Here is a 23,212-nt window from a genome sequence, read left to right on the forward strand (position 1 = left end):
GGGGAACTCGTAAAAGACTTACCCCGTAATGTGCAAGTGGACCATCAAACAGCGACATCTGCAGAATTTTACACCGGCTTCTGGTGTCTGCTGTCTGTGCCGCGTCCAGTCCTCCTCGGAGCTCGTCCCCCTCAGCGATATGCTCTTCCAAGAATTGGTTTACTCCTCCGGTTACAAGATTCCGTACAAGAGTAAGAACGTCTGGGTTGAAGTAAGACTGAAAAGCGAATACAGATATCAACGATGGTTTCCTACTCACAACGGCAATGTATAATTTCGAGCAAGGTCAAGAGATTGTAGGAAGGGATCACTAATGAAAAGTAGCTGGCCTTAATTCTAAACATCTTTCCCAGCTGGTAATATAACATTTAGCATCATGAAGATTAGATCAAGGAGGATGGTGCAGAATATTGGCTGAAAATAAGTTGACGTGGTCATAGACAGTGTTGGAGAGAATATTCCGGATGAATCAGGAGGTAAACTTGGTAATGAGCAACATTAACTCTGAGAAATAACACTGAAGTCATTGAATACCACTCGATACTTAACCAACGAAGTTGAAGGCCGTGTTGAATAAACTCTAAACTTAAATAAACTGACATTCCGTACGTTTCCGCAGGCTAATTGTTTCATTATTTATCAAATTGTCAACGAAATGGCGTAACGCAGCCATATTAACTAGGGTTATGCAGAGATAACACACAGTCGCTCTCTCAGATTCTTTCTTTCGGGGAGGACAGCAGTAAGACCATAGAAGGCCATAAGAATGACAACTCACGGCGCTCATCAGAGAGTCCAACATGGAGACTGTAAAGGCTGTACCACAAGCAAACGGCTGAGTCAGGTACAGTTCAAGGTCGTCATCATCTTCATCATCGATGTCCAAGTACTGCACATTCTGGTCAAAAGCTACCACACAAAGAAAGAGAAAACAAAAAACAAAAACAAATGTGTGACAGAAAAAGGGTAAAAGTTTCTTGCACGCTGAGTTAAATGAACTTCTCATTAATTATTCATCAAGCTTAAACAAAGGAAGTCATGTCCCATGGACGTGACGGTGTTTGGATATCTGATCTTAATTAGCATAGATTTCTACGATTTTATTTCTCCGTTTTCTCCTTAGTTTTAAGTTTCGATTGAGAAGATATATCTAACACTCAAGACAGTGTTTGACCACATTTCCAAATAACTCGAAGTTCGAAAAAGATACCCCACTACTCCTCGTATTTTCAACTCTCTTCGCGGTGTTTGGAAATGTGGTCAAACCCGATCTTTCGTTCTTGTTATTGTAGAAACTAATCCCCCGCCTAGCCTCTGTCCGCGCGGCTAAGCATAAATAGTTCTACCTTCGCACGGGTTATGAAAATCGCTCGAGTTCACCAGTTATAACAACGTTACGTTCTTTATGCTATTTCGTTCGCAGTATCCCCAAATCGTCAGGTAATGTCCTCTGTCTTCGTTTGTCTCGTATTTCCTATGTTATTTCCACTGTTGTTATTAGCTTTCCGCTCTTAATGCATTATGTTTGTTACCTTTATTCTAGAAACCACTGGCATTGTTATGTAAAATTAAGTTAAGAGTTCGAGTTGTTGGCAACTGCATTAAACTTCTTTACGACCTAAATTATTGCCGGTGCGTTGGCTACAGTTACATTACTTCTTGCAAGATAACAAAAGCTGAAAAGGACCCGATCCTTCCACACCACGTCTGTATCCACCTCTGCATAATTCCCTTAAGCCTTTAACAAACTTCTTTCATTGCTACTTTTGGATTTAGTGCGCTTTTCCCGCCACTGCTTTCTAAGGATCTAAATATGCTTGGGAGCCTTTCGGGTGCTTGAAACCAGTACATCTAACAAAATATCCAGCTTAATGAAATAGATTTGAACAACAATTCGAAGGAATCAGTCTTTGCCTTTCACGTTTATTGCACATTACTTCAGGTATAACTGGACCTCTCTCTGTCACGCAACGCTACGCTCTCGCTATGGTCAGAGCTGGACTAGCTCACTGTTTACTCCAGAAGTTGTTTTATTCGGTCTGATGTGATGTTCAATGCTGCGGGAAGTTGTTCTCGTCAAGTAATTTATTAAGGAAATAAAAGGCATTTGTTACTATCAGCGGGACGTTCCTTTCAAGGGTCTCAACCTTTTTGGGGTTTTAAGGTAAGATATGCATAGTGCTGCCATGACTACTCACCAACTTCAGTGATTATTGGAATATTACAGCCATACGCTGAGCCTCGTCTTTCCACCTGAGGTAATTCATTAAACTCCAGTCCCGCAAAAGCGTTCCGTGTATTCTCACTGAGCATGCCAACTGCATCATCAAATGACATGGCTTTCAGGTTCAGCGACGCCAAAATCGATTCCTTATCGGCTAACTTCGGGTCGTCGGCTTTGCTGGCCGTTGAAGGCGAGAGGAACACGACCATATCTGCTAAGTTTGCATTAACAGCTCGCAGATCCGCTCGACAGAAAGGAGAACCCTATAACATGATACAAATGCTTTATCGTTACCTTTTACAATCACGTATTGTGGAACGCTATTACTATCCAATATACTGGACCTACGTATGGCATCTTAATCATACCAAGGAATACTAGGAGTTCATCGACATTGTCAGCTTCTAGGAAAAACATTCGCAAACTAGACTTGGATATTTTGACTGATGGTTGTGGTACTAATGGCATCTTATGTGGTTATTAATGTCCTTTACAGTGGCGGATTACGGGAGGGGCCTGGGGAGCCCGACCCCCCCCCCCCCCCCCACCCTATTTTGAGTAAAACAAGGAGGAAATCGTAGAAGGAACAAAAGCCGGAAGGGCAAGCAAAACAAAACTGCCCCCTCCCCACAACTTAGCTCAAGGTCTGGATCCGCCACCGCTTTATGTATTTTTATCTTCTACATGTTACGCATTTTTAGCTAATTCAGTTATATTTTAATATTGTCAATTTTTTAAGTTAGCTTTTAAACATAAGATAATATTTAAATCTTGTTATTTTTATGTTAGTGTCCCCATTTAGTGATTATATTACTGCTATTTCAGACCGATACTTAAATAAAGTTACTACTTATTTTCGCTACAACTTACTTACTAACATAGCCTTACAATATCAAGATAATCTCTCATCGTATTAAATGGCAATGCCTCTCGGAAAGAAGTCATGTTGGTAACAATAGAGCCAATAACTCTAGGAAATTCAGTAAGCTACTCACCGGTAAAACAAACACATCTTCAAAATTACACAGCTGGTGCCACTGAAAAGTTTCAACAAGCATTAAAAGACACGTTAAGAAGACAGAACACAAACGATTGTGAATAAACAAACGAAAGAAGGATTAAAACAAACAGTCCATTCTTAAATCACAGAGTGACCAAAATCTAGACTCTCCTTCAAAAATCAATACAGTGTCAAGCAAACAAGAGACAAGAATAACGAAAATCATCAACTGGGGATACTGTTTCGACGTAGTGACAGAGCTGAAGGCCCTTTAACACCTTAAGACCAAATTGCAATAGGTATGGATAACTAAGAGTATCTGACCACCGAACAGCTAAGGAAAAGCGATTTCGACAACACTGTCATCCGTCAGCAACAGTATCTACACAAACGGAGACCTCAGAATTTTAAGTCTGTGGCTGACGGTTCGTGCCGCATAATGATCTCGTACGAAATGAACCACAGGCAACATAAATTCCAGCCAATGACACCGACCAAGCAACAATACATTTGAATCCCAATTTATCAAACTTCCAGCGGAAACGAAACCTGGTTCGAGACAATTTTACGGCAAAGAGGAAAATAAGCAATCTATGATCAACACACGTATAAAGTGCTTTACAGTACCTCTCTCTCCATGTATTCCTTATTTCCAAGGAATACGATTTTCTTCAGCTCACTTTGCAGAAGGTTGCTGGCTCTTAATGGTATAACCTGTGTGAAATCGTGATACCTGAACTCTTAGTCATGAGTACTAATGAAAAGGTGTATTAATACCTACTGCTTAGCTATAATCGTCAGTCGTGTACAGCAACAAATAACGCGTGCAAGAAACGAAACAAATCTGATTACACAATGTTTGTACTGAAGCAGACCGGTAAAACACGTTTTTCAGTTCCGTGACCTTAACCATGCACAATTCAAAACTTGATAGTCTGGATTATTTGAAAAAAAAATGTAAGCGGATAATCAACTTTCTATTGTAGATAATTAACTGCGCAGCAACAATGTATTGTCTTCACGTCTCAACGCATCTTGGAGGCTCGCCAAAATACAACAAAGTGTTCAAAATGGAAACTAACATAAATTTTGTTACGGAACAAGAACGACAACTTATTATTATCCCTGACCGCCACAACCAGTTTACTATTTCGTGACATCTCGAGGAAACAAAGGAAACTAAAGAAGTTTTTGCTCGAGCAACTCCACCCAAACTTGCGCTTTTGCGTTGACTTCCGATAACTTAACTATTAGAAGAAAGCCCAGATTGATTAAACTTACCAACGGTCTCAACCCCAAAAGCGGAGCGTCTTTTTCATTGAACACACAAACAAGTATATGGTGGGAAAAGACGATCTTCAAGGCCTCCTCTCGTGTCTACCAAAACCAAAAAAAAAAAAACTATCATGGAAACAAGACAGAAATGGAAGAATAATGTTCATTATCGTTGCTTCCTGTGTATGTCAGCGACCGATATGACTTCAGTTACAGCACAAGACACAAATAATGTTGTGTCGACAGGATGAGTTGCATTTCACCACAAAGTATTATGCGCTGTTTTTCGATGACTTGTTCCATTAAGGAAATTGAGACTGATAAATTCCTATAGTTTGTTCAATGGCATGCACTCTGTAAAACTACATCAGTCAGATACCAAGCAGAACTATACAGTTCCATTATGGATAATTTGCAATTCAATCTACAATTATCTAAGATTGCTTGATATAATAGGAAAAAAAAAAAAAACTAACGGATACCCCCAAAATTCCGATTTTGAGAAATAAGACGCTAACTCGACCCTACAGAAGCTAGTTAAAGCATTTCAGGCTGAAATCCTTGAAAAAGATTCCAATCCAACACTGCAACGTTTGCCTCATTCAGTATGGCACATTTTACTGCAAAGAAGTAAAGAAATGGTCTCGACTTCTATCGTTTTTCAAACCTTTTATCGAGCTGTGGACATGGGTCACAAGATTTGGACATTATAAACACACTGTCAACTGCTCATCACCGTAAACATAAGGGAAACTCACCAACAAGACGTCTTCAAATCGTGTTGGCGCACACCAGTAGAAGGTTCCTGAGATGTCGAAACAGGGCTTCTTTTCACAGTCGATTGCTTGTTGCTCTTTTAAACTAAATAAAAGATACAAGACAAGTGCCTATTTTATAGCAACTTTAACATTTGTTGGGAAAGATCTTGGGTGTTTTTTGACAAAAGTAAAATCCCTAAAGACCGGGCCATGCCAGAAACTTGTCACGCAGTTTTTGAATTCAGTCAACGCAACAGACCACTATACACTTTATCAACATCCTCACAAACCATAGCGTACTTACGCTTTAAGCTTATGTAAAACCTTGTACGTTCCTTGTTTGGCTTCTCCTCCGGGTTTGTTTGGTAAAGCGAATGAAAGCCTGGCATCCACTGTTTTGACTACATGACAAGGACAAAACGACCGAATGTAAAGGATTAGCACGACGGTTTGTGAATAGTAAATCTAACACCTAACACTATAGACACTTGGTTCTAAGAGAAATCGCTTTCAGTTTTTGAGCACGTAAAATAACATCAGGCACTTTTACTCAGTTGTCTGAACGCTTTTAGTTGAATCCCAGGTACACGTATCTCCAGAAGTTTATCTACTCCAAGAGTTGGTAGGCTTGAAAGCCTCTGCCAGCTCCCCTATTTCACTAGACCAAGATAAGCAGTGGCTGAAATTGTGTGTTTAAGTAATCATTCTTGTGTATGTTCCTCTGGCTAAGAACTGCTTACATTCTTCCACATCTATGTGTGTTTCACTAAGAGATGCATTTTCTGACTTCCAAGTTGTACCAACGTGTAGCACGTTCCTTTCACTGCTACCAACATTTCTGCTTGGTCGATCTAAGAATCAAAGTTAAAGAGAGCTCGAGACAGTCTCAGTTTTGAAAATGATTGGCCAAAGTGAATTTGTGATGATGGATGGCATGAGTGGTATTCTTCGGTAAACGGAGCGGCAACCTTTCCATCATGGAAGAAAATGCAACTGTCAGTGATAACAATGGACTGTAAAATGCTGAAGTGAAAATGTCTGGGCTTCCCACACAAACCCGATCTTACTGAATATCTATTCTTCAAAACCGGTTAAAATGGGTACTCGAGGGTACTGTGGATTCCCGCCAAGAATTCCCACATTTTGCAGACCTCCAACTGAAATTTCCACATGTTTGGCTTCTATTACGTAACTCAAACAACAATTTGATATTTTCCAAGACACACTTTCCAAGACTGACAGTGAAACGCAAGAGTTTGTAAGTTTATAATGCACTCTATTTCATCTTCGCCATGGTTAGTTGTCCGTACGTTCCAATTCAGTCTTCTAATTTGTTAGGTATTCGCACTTTTCCACAACAACAAAATATTGTCGATTGGGCAGCGATCTATGCATGTCTCAAGCTTCACACAACAGAGAAACCACAGTGTTTCTGAGGTAACGCACCCTCACAGTTTCACTACTATTCCTAACCATCAAATGTTCCACCCATGCAATAAGGATCACTGAAATAAAGCATGGCATGGTAGGCCATTCCTTGCTAAGGTAAGCTATTGGCGAAATTTTATTACAAAGAATAAGCCATTCCACACCAAATATTCGAGTCAATGATGTTGCTTTATGCGATCATATCATGCAGATGGGCAGAATTAAGAAAACAAGATCTTTTCTGTCGTGAAACGACTTGTAAAGTTGCAGAGGAAGCCTGAAACAATTTAAGCCATTTGACTCCGTTGACGAAAGGGCAGTTTATTGTGAGGTGTGAGGTTTGAAATGGCATCATAGCGGTACTAAATGAAGCTGGATTCCCTTTCTCCAGACTAATCTCATCCGGAAAATTACACACTACAAAAATAATACCATCCTAACGAAACACATGTCTGTATTCAGCGATGGTACACAGCACATTCACAAGAACTTCTTAGACAAAACTGCATGACAACTTCAAGTATTTTCCACTACTACGTGGGCTTATTACACAAACTTAGACAGTAAAACCTACCTTTTTTTGGAAATAGAAAGGGACACCTGTGTATTCTGAATTTTTGAACGTAAGAAGCTTGTAAGAAGGTTTTAGGCTTCCACGTTACGTCTACTCCATTCATGCTATACTACTTTGAAAAAACCCCAGATACTCCATGATTCTATCATGGTCCCCCAAGATGTCACTGTAACTGAGTAACTTCAAACCCGTTTATCGAATACCCCTACGAAACATTTTTTAATACAATGAAGACTGATTACTACATCCATCTGCCAGCAGCCTGATAATGAACTGATGTTGAAAGGAGAAATGATGTGTTGATTAACCTTAGGAGTTAGCTGTGTAATCAGTGCAGGTGAAAGGAATTTCTTATTGCTGCAGAAAATAAAAGTGCAAGTGCTCAAAACTAGTAGAAGCTCAAAACAACTGTCTACAATTGGACTTAATTTAGGTTTACATGTTGGCATTACAAGACACCGGACGTTTTTTACCGTTTCTTACTGTATGCCTGGATGGCACTTCTAAATAGCCCATCCCAGCACGATCCATCTCAAGGAGAAAATCTGGTTCAATAATGGACCACTTTAGCTTCTAAGGGTTTGTTTATATGAACAAACATTGTCCCTGGTAGGAGGGTCACTCTCCATAACGAACTTTTCCTTACGTTTAATAAGGGGTGTTCCTTTGGGATGATCTGGATCAGGCTTTGTGATCAAAGATCATCCGGGTTCTGGCGCAGCAAAGGAACCAATGAATCCACTCTGGGAAAGGATTTGTCGGGGCTGTCGATACACCAAGATCTGAGTGATCCCGGATCATGGTGCAACAGAGAAATCAGATTCCACTCTTGACAACAATTCATAGTCTGTCGATGCACCATGATCCGAGAGATTCTGAATGATGGTGCATCAAGGTAACCAATGAATCTACTCCAGACAATGATTTGCTGCGGCCTTTGATTCAACATGATCCTACTGATCCTGAATTATGGTGCATCGAAGGAGCCAACGCTTCCACTCTTGAGGAGAATTCATGCAGTCTGTCAGTGTACCACAATCCAAGGGATCCTGAATCATGGTGCATAAAAGGAACCAATGAATCCACTCTAGACAATGATTTGTCAGGGTCTTTGATTTCACATGATCTGCATGAGTGATCCTGAATTATGGTGCATCAAAGGAACCAATGAATCTACTCTGGATAACCATTTATTGCGGTCTTTACTCTTTAATACAACACGATCCAAGTGATCTTGAATCAGGTACATCAAAGGAACCAATAAATCGAATCTGGACAAGGATTCATTGGGCCGTTCATACACCATGGGTCTGTTAGAGTAATCTTGGATCTCCGATCCAGATCATCCCGAAGGAACGCACTCTTAGTGTCTTTCTTGCCCACCGATGTAGCACAACAGTTTCATTAGCAAATGATCATTTTTGAATAATTTTAATCGCTCCAGGTCAGTCCTTTTTGGCAAGAAAATTTTCCCTTCACAAGCACCATTTTTGAAAACAATTGTGAACAGCATGGCCATTGTGAAACCCATTCTAATTCTAGTCGATACACGACAACCTAACGTCAAGATAATCCTTCTCCGTGAGCCAGAGTTATGACAATTACCAAAATCATTTACCACTCAAACTTGCCTGATGTCTTCCCATTTCGCTGTTTGCCTTCTGGAGCGAAAGACAAATATGCTGAATCATGATGAACAGCATGGTTGGCTAAGCCTGTTAATTGAACATCTGACTTGTGTTCTTAAATAAACAAATTAAAGCAACTTTTAATGAAAACAAACTAAATCAGACATGGCTGCCTGTCTTTCTGTAGGTCCCTCTGTTTGTCTGTCTAACCGCTTGTCTGTCTGTCTGACCGTGTGTTTGTCTGTCTCTCTGTCTGTCTGTCTGACCGTGTGTCTGTCTTTCTGTCTGTCTGTCAGTATTCCCCATGAAAGCTAGGGATCAAGCTTGAGGTCTATACAGTACATCAACGACCAGGGGTCAATTTCTGGCCCAAACACAAAGAACACAGAACACAAGTCTGAAACCCCAGTAATACAAATTTTGGTGCAAATCAAAGAAAACAAAGGTGCAAGTGCTCATGGTGAAATTAACAGTGCTATAAATCAAACAAAAGTGCAAAGTTAGTAACTTATCAGTCTATAGCTTTCCTAGTGTGATTATAGCCAAAATTGAAACAGTGATGATGAAATTTATGCTATCACAGCATACATTACTATGCACCCCAGAATTGATGTAAAACGATATTCAAAAAATCACACAAGGGCATTCTAGAAGAGTATCAACCCTAGCTTAAGTCGTGATCGAATGGATTGAGCATATTGAGCTCTATATACTAACAGAAAAAAGGGAAGAGGTGGGCCAAATTGTTTTAGGCTGTGCATTCATTTCACGACTTTGTGATTGAATAAAAAAGGTTGTTGAAAACTTGACCTGGCCTAATACTTACAGTTGTAAGGTAAGGTAAAGGTAAAGTCTGCACACGAGCCAAGTGGCTCATCAGGCCGGAGCTTATCGCGGTTTCTGTAGCATGAAGCGACTAGGAGTATTTCTACTCCCCCCTGGATGGGAGGCTAGTCCATCACAGGGTTACCCCCAGCAACAAGTTCGCCGGTACCCATTTATACACCTGGGTGGAGAGAGGCATTGTGAGAGTAAAGTGTCTTGCCCAAGAACACAGCACAATGTCCCCGGCCAGGGCTCAAACCCGGACCGCTTGATCCGGAGACGAGCGCACTAACCATGAGGCCACCGCGCCTCCCGACTTACAGTTGTAGAAGCTACCATACAAGAGCTGATTTTAGTTCTTGGTACAATCAGCTGACTCACATGTAGCATGACCAGCACATTTTGGTTCTCATTACTTAGTTTTGTTTGTAAAATGACGATATTATCTACTAAAAGAACTTGCAGGTGTGTTTTGGACACCCTTAGCACCTTCCTTGGCAATGTTTGTGTGTATTACATTAGGTGTGAAGTACAAAGAAACGCAAAATGAATGAGACCATGAGACTTGTACTTTATGTAACCCAAACTAGGTTTCCATGACTTACACACTGCCTATTTATGGTGCAAAGGCTAGCTGGGAATCAGTAGATGGAAGAAAACTGACCATTCAATGGTCACTTAAGTAGCAATAAAAAGTCAGAAGCTTTCGTGTACAAAAACAATGGCAACGACTGGTAGGATAAGATAGAGCACCAATTTAAACAATTAACTTTGCTCTAACAATTCTACTGTCAAATCAAGATGGAAAAAGACAGGTTCAGAGACAAACTCCATTATCTGCAGTGAAGAAGTTATAAGAAGTTTCCAACCAAAACATATCATGTTTAGAAGTTCAAACTGGAATAAAATACTGGGCACGGCCTCACAGTGGGACATCGACAGGCCCTGTTAGGGGTTTTCAGGATCAAGATATTTAGGTAAAAAAAAAAATAACGGGATCGAGGAATATAGGGGATATGGTTATGCTTAATGGCAAATGAGCTTCAGTATTTAGATCAGATAAAGATGGAACGTAGAGTAGGAAAGTCGTTAATGTTTGCAACTGGAATTAGAGAGATGAGGGATGTCTAGGCCAAAAATCATAAGGAATACTCGGATCTCCCACCCCCCTCTCCAATGGAGCCTCAACTGAATGGGGAAGTGGTGGTATTGCAAAATGATGTTAAAAGTTGTGTCCCAGTTCCAATATTTCTGACTTGTCCAAGTACAGTGAAGCACTTGCAAAGCAATTGATCATTCAATGTACATGCAACAACAGCATGAACAAATATGACATAGTTTTACTTTCCTGAGAGATCCTGCAGACCTGTCAAGACTCAGTGCATCATTTTGAAGACTACATTTGTAAAAGGTTACTCGCGTTTGTAAACTACATATGATACAAAAATGGCTAAAGAGTCATTAATTGATAAAGTCAGTGTCGTGGAAAATAGAAGAGAAATCATCGTTCAGCACAAAACCTGCACCACAGGAGACAAAGAAGGATTACTCAGATGAAATGTTGTTAGTCAGCGTAGTTGATTGTTACGTTATTTTACGTAAATGCAAGTTAGAGGTTAAGGAAGATACTAACTATTTCCAGCACCACCGGCAGAGATGAGCACAGCTTTTCCTAATCCACGGAAAGTGAGAGTTCCTTTGATTAATGAAGGTATTGAATGGTTAGTATAATTATGGCAATGCACTGCATTTTAACATATTTATGGCTTTAATAAAGCATTAATAGCAGCTTGTAGCAGAGTTAATGAAATGTATCTCTTTGGGCACCATCTTTGAACCCCTGGTAGAGCGGGGACCAGTGGCCGGGTTTAAGACAAATTCCACTATGAAATGTTAATAATGTTCAGTATTGAGATCTGTAATCTGGTTAGTTGATTATAGAATTTGTGACACGATTAATTGGCAGCCTGCAGACCACAATAAACTTTAGTTAGCATTTAATATAGGGTTGGTTTAAGGGTTAGTGTCAAGGTTAGAGTTAGTTTTTGGTTAGGGTTAGTCTACAATCTGCAAATGTCACATGCCGATTATAAACTTGCATAGTTTTAACTTTTCCAGTTGCGCAAAGGATTTCAAGAACAAAATCTCACTGCTTGAAATGCAATTATTAAAAGAAAAAGAATCAATCAGAGAACGTATTGTAAAGATTCTCGTGACTCCCAGATTTAGCAGCATTTTACTATTGGCTCTTTCAGAGTAGTAAATTAGAAAATTTTTAGATGCGGAAAATATGGGCTGATCCGAGTATTTTAGATAACGTTTTTAAGAACCATTTGAAAGAATCAATCTTCAAACCTATACTAACATAGGCTTGAAAAGGATAATGCATGCCAAAAATACATGAGAACAGAGATGTTTTACTGCCACTTCTGCATTGGCGGGTTTGTTGAGGGGGAAGCCATTTCTTTTGAAATTTAGGGTGTAACAAAAATCCCCACTGCCAATTGTTCAGTGGAAGATATCTAGGATGCTATAAACCAGATTACATGTACACGAACAATTATTCTTGTCACAAGGTCTGAAACATTTTGTAAACGAAGCTTTCGACTGTATCGCACAGTCTTCATCAGCGATTAAAATGAGCTCACGTTGTCACGTGAATGCAAATTGTTTAATCACGTGACAACAGATGGTCAAAAATGGCGGGAAGATCAAAGCTCCCATCTCAGATTACATGTGATTACTATCCAGAGATACCTCTTAACAGAAACAAGTATACGGTCCACTGGATAACGATTTAGCCATGACAAAGGATATTTTATCCAATGCTTTGAATAACTAGGGCTGTCAGTTCAGATCATCAGAAATATTTTTATTGGGTGTTCAAATTGACTGGTGCCAAAAGAGACAGAGTGTTAATTCAGGCGACATTAAAAGACCAGAGAATTTTTAGCAAAGTTAAGCAATTAATTGCCGCATAGCATGAGATTAATGCAAGGCCCAGCTGTTTCCCTTGTACGGAAAAAGACATGATGAGATTAACGCACAAGTCATGTTTACATGTACAATGAAAAGATTCATCAAATGCTATGATATGTCAATAATAGCACCCTAGATTCTGAGTGATGTCTTTTAAGCCTATAAAGACATATAAGCATGTACATGTAAGGATATATCCCATGGTGTGAGTACTCCACGAGATACTATAAATTATCAAAAGTCCTTCACCTTCACCCATCTGATTTGTTACTAGGTGTCACTTAAGGCCAATGGGTATTTACCCATTTCCTTGCCCCACATAGGACCCAGGCAAGTTTAAGACTCTATTTGAACCTAGTGGCACATCAGGTTAGTGTTTATCTATGTTTTCAGAGGCACAAGTCCACTCAAAATATATCTACTTCCCCTTGGATGGTCCATTGCAGGGTTCTAACTACCCCAAACATTCAATTTGCCAGTGCCCAACCTGCTGGTAGCTTACTCCCTGAGTGCAAAAAGGCACGACAAGAGAACTGTCCTTGCAGTGCTGGACTAGTAGTAAGAGTAGATAAAGGAATACATGTATGGTGCCTGCAAACATGGTGGAATAAGCCAAAAATTGAAAACTTGTTTAGTTTTCACTTGGGAATGATTATCAGTTTTCACCTGTGATTCCTGTGATTTCTAGTCCTGCTGGATCGTTTTACATGATGATTAACTGAATTAATTTATAGCACCGTTAATTCCACCAGTGAAATGTCTAGTAATGGAATCCTCAGTACTTGACTTACATGTAAGTCAGAATTTATCTACTAGTATGTATCATGACTTTATTAATTAAGAACAACAGTTACTATTGATAGTAACTATGAGACAAATGTAGTGCTGTTTAATACTGCATCTTTGTACCTTTGGAGCATTCACATTCTTTGATAAGCTCTGGGCATTTCACATCTGCATGGCAAGTTAAACAATAGTAGAATGCCCTAGAAATAATGCAAAAAAAAAAAATCTTCAACCACAAAACGGCAAAGCTTGCAAAATCTGCAAAGAAGGTGGTGAATGCATGAAAGGGGGGGGCGTGGTAAATTAATGAATAGAGAAAGGGAATGGGAGATGCCTGCCAACATGCGATTATCCCCTTCCCCCCATCTGTCCCCTTTCGAAAAAAGTAATACTCTAGAAAGTAATAAAAAAAGTAAAAAGTAATACAAAGTAATACTGACATACATCTTAATTACAAGGATTTATTTTTTTTAAACTCTCAAAAGTGTGTACTATATTTTTAACTTCGAGAATATCAACATACCACGCTGTAGAATCCGAAAAAATATTATTTAGGGCATGGTTCATTAAAAACCAAAAAAGATATGATTATCAGTAAAAAAAAATTAATAAACTATAAAATAAAATTTCAAGTCGTCTGTACAGGTTCACTGTACCTCTCTATTACTCGTACCCTTTTTATCAAATTAAATTTGAAATATTTCTCATACCTCTTAACTTCAGTGGAAGAACCCGCTATAAAGTAACCACGCGTTCTTTGTTCTATGGTCTTATCCAGTGGATTGATGGCGAATCTTAAAAAAATTAAAAATAATATCTACTCAGTAACACAACATTACATAGATCAGCTTATTTATCTTTGCGAAATGTAACCACTTATTCTATTCCAACTACATTTAGCAATAATTCTCCAATACCCTCAGCCCCCCAATTCAATGTTGTGTGCGTAGGTGCTGTGGTCTGCGCAGTCTTAGAAATAGAAAGCTTAACATTGTTTGGGAGGAAGGGGGTGGCAATGTTTCCAAGATGTTCAAAAATAGAATTTTGCTGCAGTGTCTTGTAATGAGCAGCATATTTGTCATTCCTTATAGATGAAATAAAAATAGAAAGTATTGTTGGCAGCTGACAATAGTTCTAGAACCTTGCCTAGAATGTCATCAATTTCAGAGAAAGCAGCAGGCAAACCCAAGTAAAGTTGCTTGATACAGATGGGTAAGTTTGCCAGTTGCCAGCTCTCATTGAACTAGCTTTTAGTAACAATCATATGAAGTTTTTCTACATTATAACACTCATAAAGTGTAATCAAGTGTTCTGAGGGAATGGTTTGACAGTATGCCTTATATGCCACATCTATGGAAAATTACTTACATCTTTTCTCCATCAGGTTTAATGGTTTCTATTGCAATAAGAAGAAGACCAAGTTTTCCAAAACAAATCCTGTCAATCAAACAACAGCTGCATTACTATTTGCAAAACACACGAACTTGCTGTCACTACAATAGAAGCATGTATCCGACAACAAAAACTTGTTAGATGATAATTTGATGTTCTACAATCTAGCTGTACTATCTTAAATCCCACTAGTTTTCAATAAGGTCTAGATTCCAGATGAGTGTTACAACAACTAAGAAAGTTTTACCTAAGTTTAACTTGACACTGCAACAGGTCTACAGCAAAATGGTTTTAAAAAAGAAATACATTGATGAGAATATGAGTACATGCACCACAGCCAGACACACAGGATATATCGTGTATACCTCCCCCACCTCCTAAAACCACAGTGTTCCCTCCATCCACGTGTATACAGTACAATCCTGCCATACGGCCCTCCTGTTTACACAGCCCCCTTGTTACTATGGCTACTTTATTCTGGCCCAAGCAAAAGCTCAGTCAGCCATTTTCTTATTTAAAGAACCCCTTTAATACGGCCAGATTTTTGTGGCCTGTGGATGACTGGATTAACAGGTTTCTCCTGTATGCACATCTGTACAGGTAAATTCACTGCAGAGGGTACATTGTAACCTTACAATGGACCACAAATCATCCAAAGAGGACTAGAAACACTTGACATAGTCACCACATGCTCCAGATGCTGGGATAACCTTGGGCACCTACATGTATGCTCAAGACACAATGGCCAAATACAGGTAGACTTAACCTGACATTACATTTGTCTACATGTACATCAGGTTCAATATAAGTAAGTACACCGCAATCTAAATTATGACGTAAACTCACTCAGCAACTTGTTGATAGCCCATTCCCTTGAATGAAATAGAAAGTGTCTCAGTGTACATTTCAAGGTTTGCACCTTCTATGTAATAAGTCTGCCAGAAGCCAGACTCAGTGACATCCGTCTGGAAAAAAAAAAAAAAGCAAAATACCACATATGTCTACCTACATGCACAGTAAATTGCACTAACACCAAGGGATTTAAAATCTCCACAAGCTTGGTAGCCTTAGCTTCACCTGTAGGCTGGTAATACTCTGGGCTCCCTACACATTTTTTGGTAGCTACCACCCACCCGAAGACTGCAACTTTTGTCAGGGGTTTCATTAATGCTTTCAACAGGAGGGCAACTGGTTTTCACAGGCGAGCAAATTGTTTTGAACTGAACTTATTTATAAGAAGAAAATTCCTCTAGATGGTCAATCCAGGCAGGCAAAATCATTCTCAAAGCTGGCCAATTTGCCCAGTGCCCAGCCCTTAATGAAATCCCTGCTTTGTGTGCATTCTGTGCCTGTAAGCCTACATGTGCCCTTACTTTGCTATTTTCAGGGTAGACATTTAGTGAGCATGAGAAATGCAGCAGGAGCACAACCTCCAGGTCACTGTTTCCACAACTTTTTTTAGTTCTCTCAAACTTTCTCAAAATCATTGCACAACATTTCAAGTAAGGTACATTATGTGGGTTGAGGAACAGTGCATGGCCTCGTGGTTGGCGTGCTTGTCTCCGCATCGCACAGTCCGGGTTTGAGCATGATGGCCGGGGACAGTGTGCTGTTTTCTTGGGCAAGACACTTTACTTTCACAATGCCTCTCTCCACCCAGGTGTATAAATGGGTACTGGCAAATTCAATGCTGGGAATAAATCTACGATGGACTAGCATCCCATCCTGGGGGAGTAGGAATACCCCTAATCGCTTCATGCTACAGAAACCAGAGATCTATTAGTGCCAGCCTGATGAGCCACTTGCAATTGGCTCCTATATAGCACAGACTTAACCTTACATTATAAAATGCAAGAACTAAGATAAAGTTACAACAGAGGAAAATCTTACAACTTACTGTGTCATTAGAACGCATTGAAAAAACATTGGCCAACAATGTTGAGAATCCAGGTGACAGGCAGCTTTGTGCAATAAATCCCAACTTGAGCTGGTAGAGGAAAAGAAAAATAATGATGATTACTACCTTGGATAATATCATACTACTTTGTGATGGTGGAGGATGCTAATAATTGTACGATCTAGTTTGTATATTAATTTAATATCAGTTTATTTCTTACATGTGGCGAACCTTCTACAGTATGAGGTACTTAATTTATGTTATTTTACATTAATTTTGTTTACATCACTTTTATTTCGATTTGTTTCGCTTCAGTGTGCTTTAGTCAGCATTATATTGTTTTGCTTTAGAACTGTGCGTTTTCATTTCGTGTGTGTAGCTCATCAGTTGGAAATAAATGGACAAATCACCTCTGCAAGCTAATTGGAGCTTACAATAATTGTGTCTTAACTTGACCATTCCGAGTTTTCCACTTTTCTATTAACAATCCATGCTAATTTACACTCACTACAAATGACGACAAAAATGTAGTTAGTACCTCACTGATGCAGACTACATCATCCCCGCATTTAGGATTCCATGAGGGGATATTTAGCAGGTACGACTGCAAAGTGAAAGGATACAAAGTCAAGAATAAAGATAAAAAATCTTCGATGTAACGACATTGATTGAACTGAAGACAAATCCCAGAAGCTCACCTTGTTCTGGTATTGAAGTAGCTGAATAATAAGTCTAATTCTTGGATAGTAATTCTTTATAGCAACAACCCTGCAAGTTTGAAGTGGGAAAGGAAACACTCAGGACAATTAATTCAAATACAAGCATGTAAATTAACAGCACAACGGATGTGCCTGCCTATTGCAATAATACTAAAGTGAAATTTACTGATATGTCAAAGTTGAAACCCTCAATTTTCTGAACCTTCCAATCCAAAAATCATTTCCCTCCCCTTAGTAGGCCACAGACTGTAATTTTATTTTACCTCCAATTTCTTGAACTATTTGATTTTTCAAACCAGTTTTTGTTTCCCTTGGAGGTTCCAAAAACTGGGATTTCACTGTATTAATCAAGGTGTGAATCTTATGACAGAGTGGCAAGGTAGGAAAGCAAAATAATAACCATATTGGCATAATTACACCTAAAACTGATCAAAGACCATACTATTTAGATCAATTCAAATTATACATCCACCCTGAACTAACTTACTGCAATCAACTCAGTATGTAAATTTTATTATTGCACCTACACTGTACAAGCACATTGAACTTCGCACATTGTTGCAAAGTTGTGAAAATGTCTTTAAAGTCAATGCTCTGACATTTTTTGGCAGTAAATGGGAACTTCTGATGTACATGAGGTCAGATGTGTGCACTTTTGAACCTGTGGACTATTACATGACAAAAAGTGTTTTACCATATATAATTATGATTACAAATTTTAACTAGGTAACCACGCACTTTCTTTCTGCAGGTTTGTTTGAAATGATATGGAACCAAATTATAGTAAGTAAGTAAGTAAGTAACAACTTTATTTACAGAGGGTAACACATAACAGTAGAAAACTGACGAACCAGTGGCCCTCTATCCTAAGTTAAGAGGCCCTGCGCCTAAGAAACGACCGATGATTTCCGGCTAAAAAATAAAATCGGCCGATTTTTATCTCTCAAGTAGAGGTTACCGAATACTATCTAAAAATGAATTTCTTTTGTTTCAGTTTCGCTTTAAACCAAAAATATCGAGCCGCAAAGTTTTTCCGTCTGAAAGCAGCAAAATCAGGCCGAAAATAAGCCCCCGCAAATAACTGTTCAGAAATTACTATCGCAACGCAAAATAATGAGAAAACTACACAGTGTTGAAGAAAAATGCCTTTTAATGCAATATCATTCGATAAACATCAAAAAACTGCCGAAGCGATTAACAAATAAAGTTTCAAATATTGCATACTAAATTAGATGGAGCGTTGGAGCTGATTTTAAAATAATTAGTTCTCAAAAGTTCAACGCTTTTGAAAGCAATCACAGTGATGAATGAGACATTGGAGGGATACAAATCACGTTTCTGGAAAAACATTTTTCGGCCAAAGTATATTGACCTTGTACAAAGCATTCAAAGTTACCGTTTTTACCGTTATCCTGCTACTTCGGCGAAACACTTCTCTTTTGCCAATACGGCCGTGGATAGCGTGTTAAACGCCACTTTAAACCTTGCTAGGCATTCAAAGACCGTCCTAAGTAGAAGGAAGTAGAATTAAAAGAGAAAGGAAGATGAAAAATACACAGAAAAAGAAAATAACTCGAAATTACCATCTGCTAACGAAAGTTGAATCTGGAAAATGTCGTCGCCTGACAGCGGCCATTGACGTCATTTGTATCAATAGTGGTGGAATCCAAACGAATGCACAAATAGGAAAACAATTTTTCCCGGCCAGAAAACGTTTAGTGGAACAATGTTATGTTATTTTTCACAAATGATGGTCACTCAAAAAGAAAAACTTCCCCAACCGCCACACCGTTTTGGCCGTAGCGTGATCTGAGTTATGGGTCACGACTGGATCTCTAGCCGCTGACCGCCCAAAGGACATTGCAGACTCGTTTTCCCACGCTCTTGCAACCTTTACGTGACAAATGACGTCATTGGCCGCTGTCACGCGACGACATTTTCCAGATTCAACTTTCGTTAGCAGATGGTAATTTGGAGTTATTTTGTTTTTCTGCGTATTTTTCATCTTCCTTTCCCTTTCAATTCTACATCCTTCTACTCAGGATAGTCTCTGAATGCCTAGCAAGGTTTAAAGTGGCGTTTAACACGCTATCCACGGCTGTATTGGCAAAAGAGAAGCGTTTCGTCGAAGTAGCAGGATAACGGTAAAAACGGTAACTTTGAACGCTTTGTACAAGGTCAATATACTTTGGCCGAAAAATGTTTTTCCAGAAACGTGATTTGTATCCCTCCAATGTCTCATTCATCACTGTGATTGCTTTCAAAAGCGTTGAACTTTTGAGAACTAATTATTTTAAAATCAGCTCCAACGCTCCATCTAATTTAGTATGCAATATTTGAAACTTTATTTGTTAATTGCTTCGGCAGTTTTTTGATGTTTATCGAATGATATTGCATTAAAAGGCATTTTTCTTCAACACTGTGTAGTTTTCTCATTATTTTGCGTTGCGATAGTAATTTCTAAACAGTTTTTTGCGGGGGCTTATTTTCGACCTGATTTTGCTGCTTTCAGACGGAAAAACTTTGCGGCTCGATATTTTTGGTTTAAAGCGAAACTGAAACAAAAGAAATTCATTTTTAAATAGTATTCGGTAACCTCTACTTGGGAGATAAAAATCGGCCGATTTTATTTTTTAGCCGGAAATCATCGGTCGTTTCTTAGGCGCAGGGCCTCTTAAATAGTTATAATAAACTAACTTTTTTTTTCCATCCAGCCTTCTAGGAATACATCATATTTTTAATACTCATACCTCATGATGTTCTCAGCATCCTCCTCACTAGGGTCTACACATTCTCTGTTACACAACACGATGCAGCAATCTGCCATCTTCATCTATATGTACATCAAGACAAATTCAATTGGTGACAAGTTCTATTTGTAAACCTTGGTAGCTCAAAATTAAAAGAAGTTACTTATTGCAGAAACATTGTAGGGTACTAAATATATTTTTGGTGGAGCTGTGGTGTTCTTATATGGTTGATACACTCACCTCTGCATTGAGCTGTTCGGGTTTGAGTTCTGGCCAGGGACATTGTGTTGTGTTCTTGGGGAAGACATTACAGTAACTCTCACAGTGCCTCTCTCCAAGGTGTATAAATGGGTGCCAGCGAATTTAATGCTGGGTGATAGCCCTGAAATGGACTAGCATCCGATCCAAATTTCTGACCAGCACCCCTGTTCTTTTTTTATATGGGAGTCCCCCCCCCCACCCCGGGGGGGGGGGGTAAAAATTCTTGTAATTACATCATGCTTCTGAGACCAGAGATAGACGCTGGAATGATGGGTCACTTGGCTTGTATGAGGACAAAGGTCCAAAAGGTCCAAACTAAGTGACCTAATTATCTTGCTCTCTGGGTTGATTGACTTTCAGTGCAACTGCCTTAATTGAAGCTGCCCAACGATTTTTTTCCAAATAAATAACAAATAAAAATTGTGGAGGTTAACAATATTTTTCCAAAAAAATTATCCTTGAAATCAAGCTGTACATTTCAAAGGCAACAGATTTGTGGTCGTTTTGATTACTGATTACTTAAAAACTTTTAAAATGCCAGTATCAATTTGCAAAGAACTTGCTTATGTGGCCTTGGTTGGAGAAGTCGCACTATAAATTCTGAAATCACATTAACCCCTTAACTAACCTTAACTCTTCCGCAGTCGTCTCCACTCAAAACAGTTCCTTTGAAGAATGATACATGCACAAAATGTTTCTTTAGCAGTGACTGCAACTCTGCATCTGGCAAGAAACTGAAGTAATGCAAAAATGGCTTTATTTACACACTGTTTTCCTCAACTAAATATAAAAGGCTACCAGAAGTTTAATTATTTTGCACTAATCATAAATTCTAAACCATGCAGATTATGTTGATAAGGCTCAAGGTGGAATAAGAATACCTTGGGGTAGAGGAAAGTGGCCATTGTATAGAGGTGGCCGTTTGTACAGGTTCAACTGTAGTCTAATGGTTTAAGTAAGCTCAAGATTGCCTTAGACTGCATGTAAAACAGTCATTTTTTTGTTTCATTCAAGGTAACACTAGCACAATTGATCCTTTCGCACATTCAAAGCACGCACAAAAACTGCATTTTGTTCGCCAGAAATAAGTCAACTATTTTGATACCAAGGGTTGCTCAGGCAGATTTGTAAAATATCAATAAGGTTTCCGAAAACAGAATACAATTTTTTTATTCTTTACCGAAAAATGCATTGAGGATTATAATGTATCTCTGCAGAAAAAAGAGCCTGACATGGGTTGTGTCCTGGTGTACCGGTACACAGAGGGAATAACCATTGTACTCCTTTCTTTACGAACCTTTGTTTAGTTGTTGAACATTTTTGGATCTTTTGTATCCGGTTCTTGTGAACCGGTACATGAGGACAGAACCTTGCTGGCATGTTTCTGCTCTAGAGGCCATTTGTTTTGCTTTAAACAAAGACAAAAAGTACTTCAATCTACTAGTCAAACCTTGAATAAGTCTATACTCACTTGGCCATGATGACCACATTCACTGCAGTTTCAGATCGATCTTTATGAAGAAAATCCCTCAAAAACGTCTCCACACTCTGCTTTGTGATATATCCACAAAGAATGATATGCCTGGAATTATCAGAACAATGTTTATTAATTTAAAATATTTCTATACTGTAATTAACAAAGTCTGTTGCTGATCAATATTAGAACATCATAAATCCAAGAATCTACATGTAAGTCATTTTAATTACCGGTAATGGCCCTTTTTGTACCATTTAACGTTAACATAACTGCCAATCATCACACACTACTGACATGTACGTGTCAGTAGGCCTGCACATTGACATGGCAATTCCACGTGCATGACTCTGGACTACTAGTTCAGTAACCATTAATTGAACATGAAATTTGATTTCAACTTCCGGTGAACTGCCTAAATGTCAAGTTTGAGTCCTACAGTAAATTATAGCAAGCTTAAAGCTTGTGTTTCAGTTCGAGGGCCTGCACACAAACTTGTGATCGTATGATGTGACTTATTAGTGATGCATTAATGGAAAATCATTGGGAATCTTCGGCAATGTTCAAAAGCTGTTAGAACATCTGTAGTAATCTCCAGAAATCTTCAGATTTTTCTTTGGAAATTTGGATAATATGGATATGAAAATCACATAATTATATTTGAATTCGGAAAAGTTGACAGGTATACTACGTAAAATTAATTAATCAATCAATAAAAAAATAACATAAACACTAAGTAATACAACTGTAAATTAAAGGCAGAAAACAAATATTCTGCAAGGTCTTACTTTCTCCCTTCTGGTAAATTGTATGATCCATGGTAAATTGTGTGAGAACTTATATATTCCAAGATGGCTGGAATGTATGTGGCAAACATACCCTGGACAACAAGATAAGAAGAAATATTAAGTCATCACCTTACACAGCTGTGATGTCAACGCTAAGCTGGCAAACAGTGTTGGGGTTTATTTTGGTTACTGCTGGGACAGCATGAAGCATCTAGGATAACATTTATTTGTACTTCACAAAGGGGAGTTGAAGGGGATGTTGAGCATGCAAAATATTGCAAATCAGGGCTCCCTAATGACACTTTGTCAGTCTTCCCTAACAGATCCCTAGCAGGAGAGTAGAAATAAGCCTCTTGAGTTGCCTCTAGAGTCAACAGACACAAGTAGAATACGCTACATCAGTATGGGATACTTAAATTGGCCCAGCTGAATATAGACTTGAAAGGGTACGACC

General features: G+C 38.9%; 1 protein-coding gene and 1 long non-coding RNA gene across 4 annotated transcripts in view; both read right to left on the reverse strand.

The window, feature by feature from the left end:
• LOC110061175 (calcium-activated potassium channel subunit alpha-1-like) overlaps positions 1-23,212 on the reverse strand; it is a 38,222-nt gene that overhangs the window by 2,954 nt on the left and 12,056 nt on the right. For 2 of the 3 annotated variants that reach the window (XM_089299072.1, XM_089299074.1), the window contains exons 9-28: positions 22,759-22,850; positions 21,968-22,078; positions 21,125-21,230; positions 20,236-20,318; positions 17,465-17,534; positions 17,305-17,370; positions 16,767-16,856; positions 15,716-15,834; positions 14,846-14,914; positions 14,188-14,271; positions 13,601-13,677; positions 8,891-9,001; positions 5,562-5,658; positions 5,258-5,360; positions 4,506-4,601; positions 3,852-3,938; positions 3,220-3,261; positions 2,199-2,487; positions 779-909; positions 23-217 (exon numbers count right to left, since the gene is read on the reverse strand). In XM_089299072.1, the coding sequence (XP_089155198.1) occupies positions 23-217; positions 779-909; positions 2,199-2,487; positions 3,220-3,261; positions 3,852-3,938; positions 4,506-4,601; positions 5,258-5,360; positions 5,562-5,658; positions 8,891-9,001; positions 13,601-13,677; positions 14,188-14,271; positions 14,846-14,914; positions 15,716-15,834; positions 16,767-16,856; positions 17,305-17,370; positions 17,465-17,534; positions 20,236-20,318; positions 21,125-21,230; positions 21,968-22,078; positions 22,759-22,850 (2,118 nt within the window). The remainder of the gene's footprint in view (positions 1-22; positions 218-778; positions 910-2,198; positions 2,488-3,219; positions 3,262-3,851; positions 3,939-4,505; positions 4,602-5,257; positions 5,361-5,561; positions 5,659-8,890; positions 9,002-13,600; positions 13,678-14,187; positions 14,272-14,845; positions 14,915-15,715; positions 15,835-16,766; positions 16,857-17,304; positions 17,371-17,464; positions 17,535-20,235; positions 20,319-21,124; positions 21,231-21,967; positions 22,079-22,758; positions 22,851-23,212) is intronic. The other variant, XM_089299073.1, reaches the window with a different exon arrangement.
• LOC149105703 (uncharacterized) lies at positions 18,618-19,287 on the reverse strand. The gene is made up of 2 exons (XR_016210167.1): positions 19,069-19,287; positions 18,618-18,992 (listed from the first exon to the last, which is right to left on the reverse strand). It is a non-coding gene; the product is annotated as an uncharacterized LOC149105703 (long non-coding RNA).

The sequence above is a fragment of the Orbicella faveolata genome, unplaced genomic scaffold (assembly GCF_042242905.1).
Source record: "Orbicella faveolata isolate gen_17 unplaced genomic scaffold, um_ofav_v1 contig_34, whole genome shotgun sequence".
NCBI lineage: Eukaryota > Metazoa > Cnidaria > Anthozoa > Scleractinia > Merulinidae > Orbicella > Orbicella faveolata.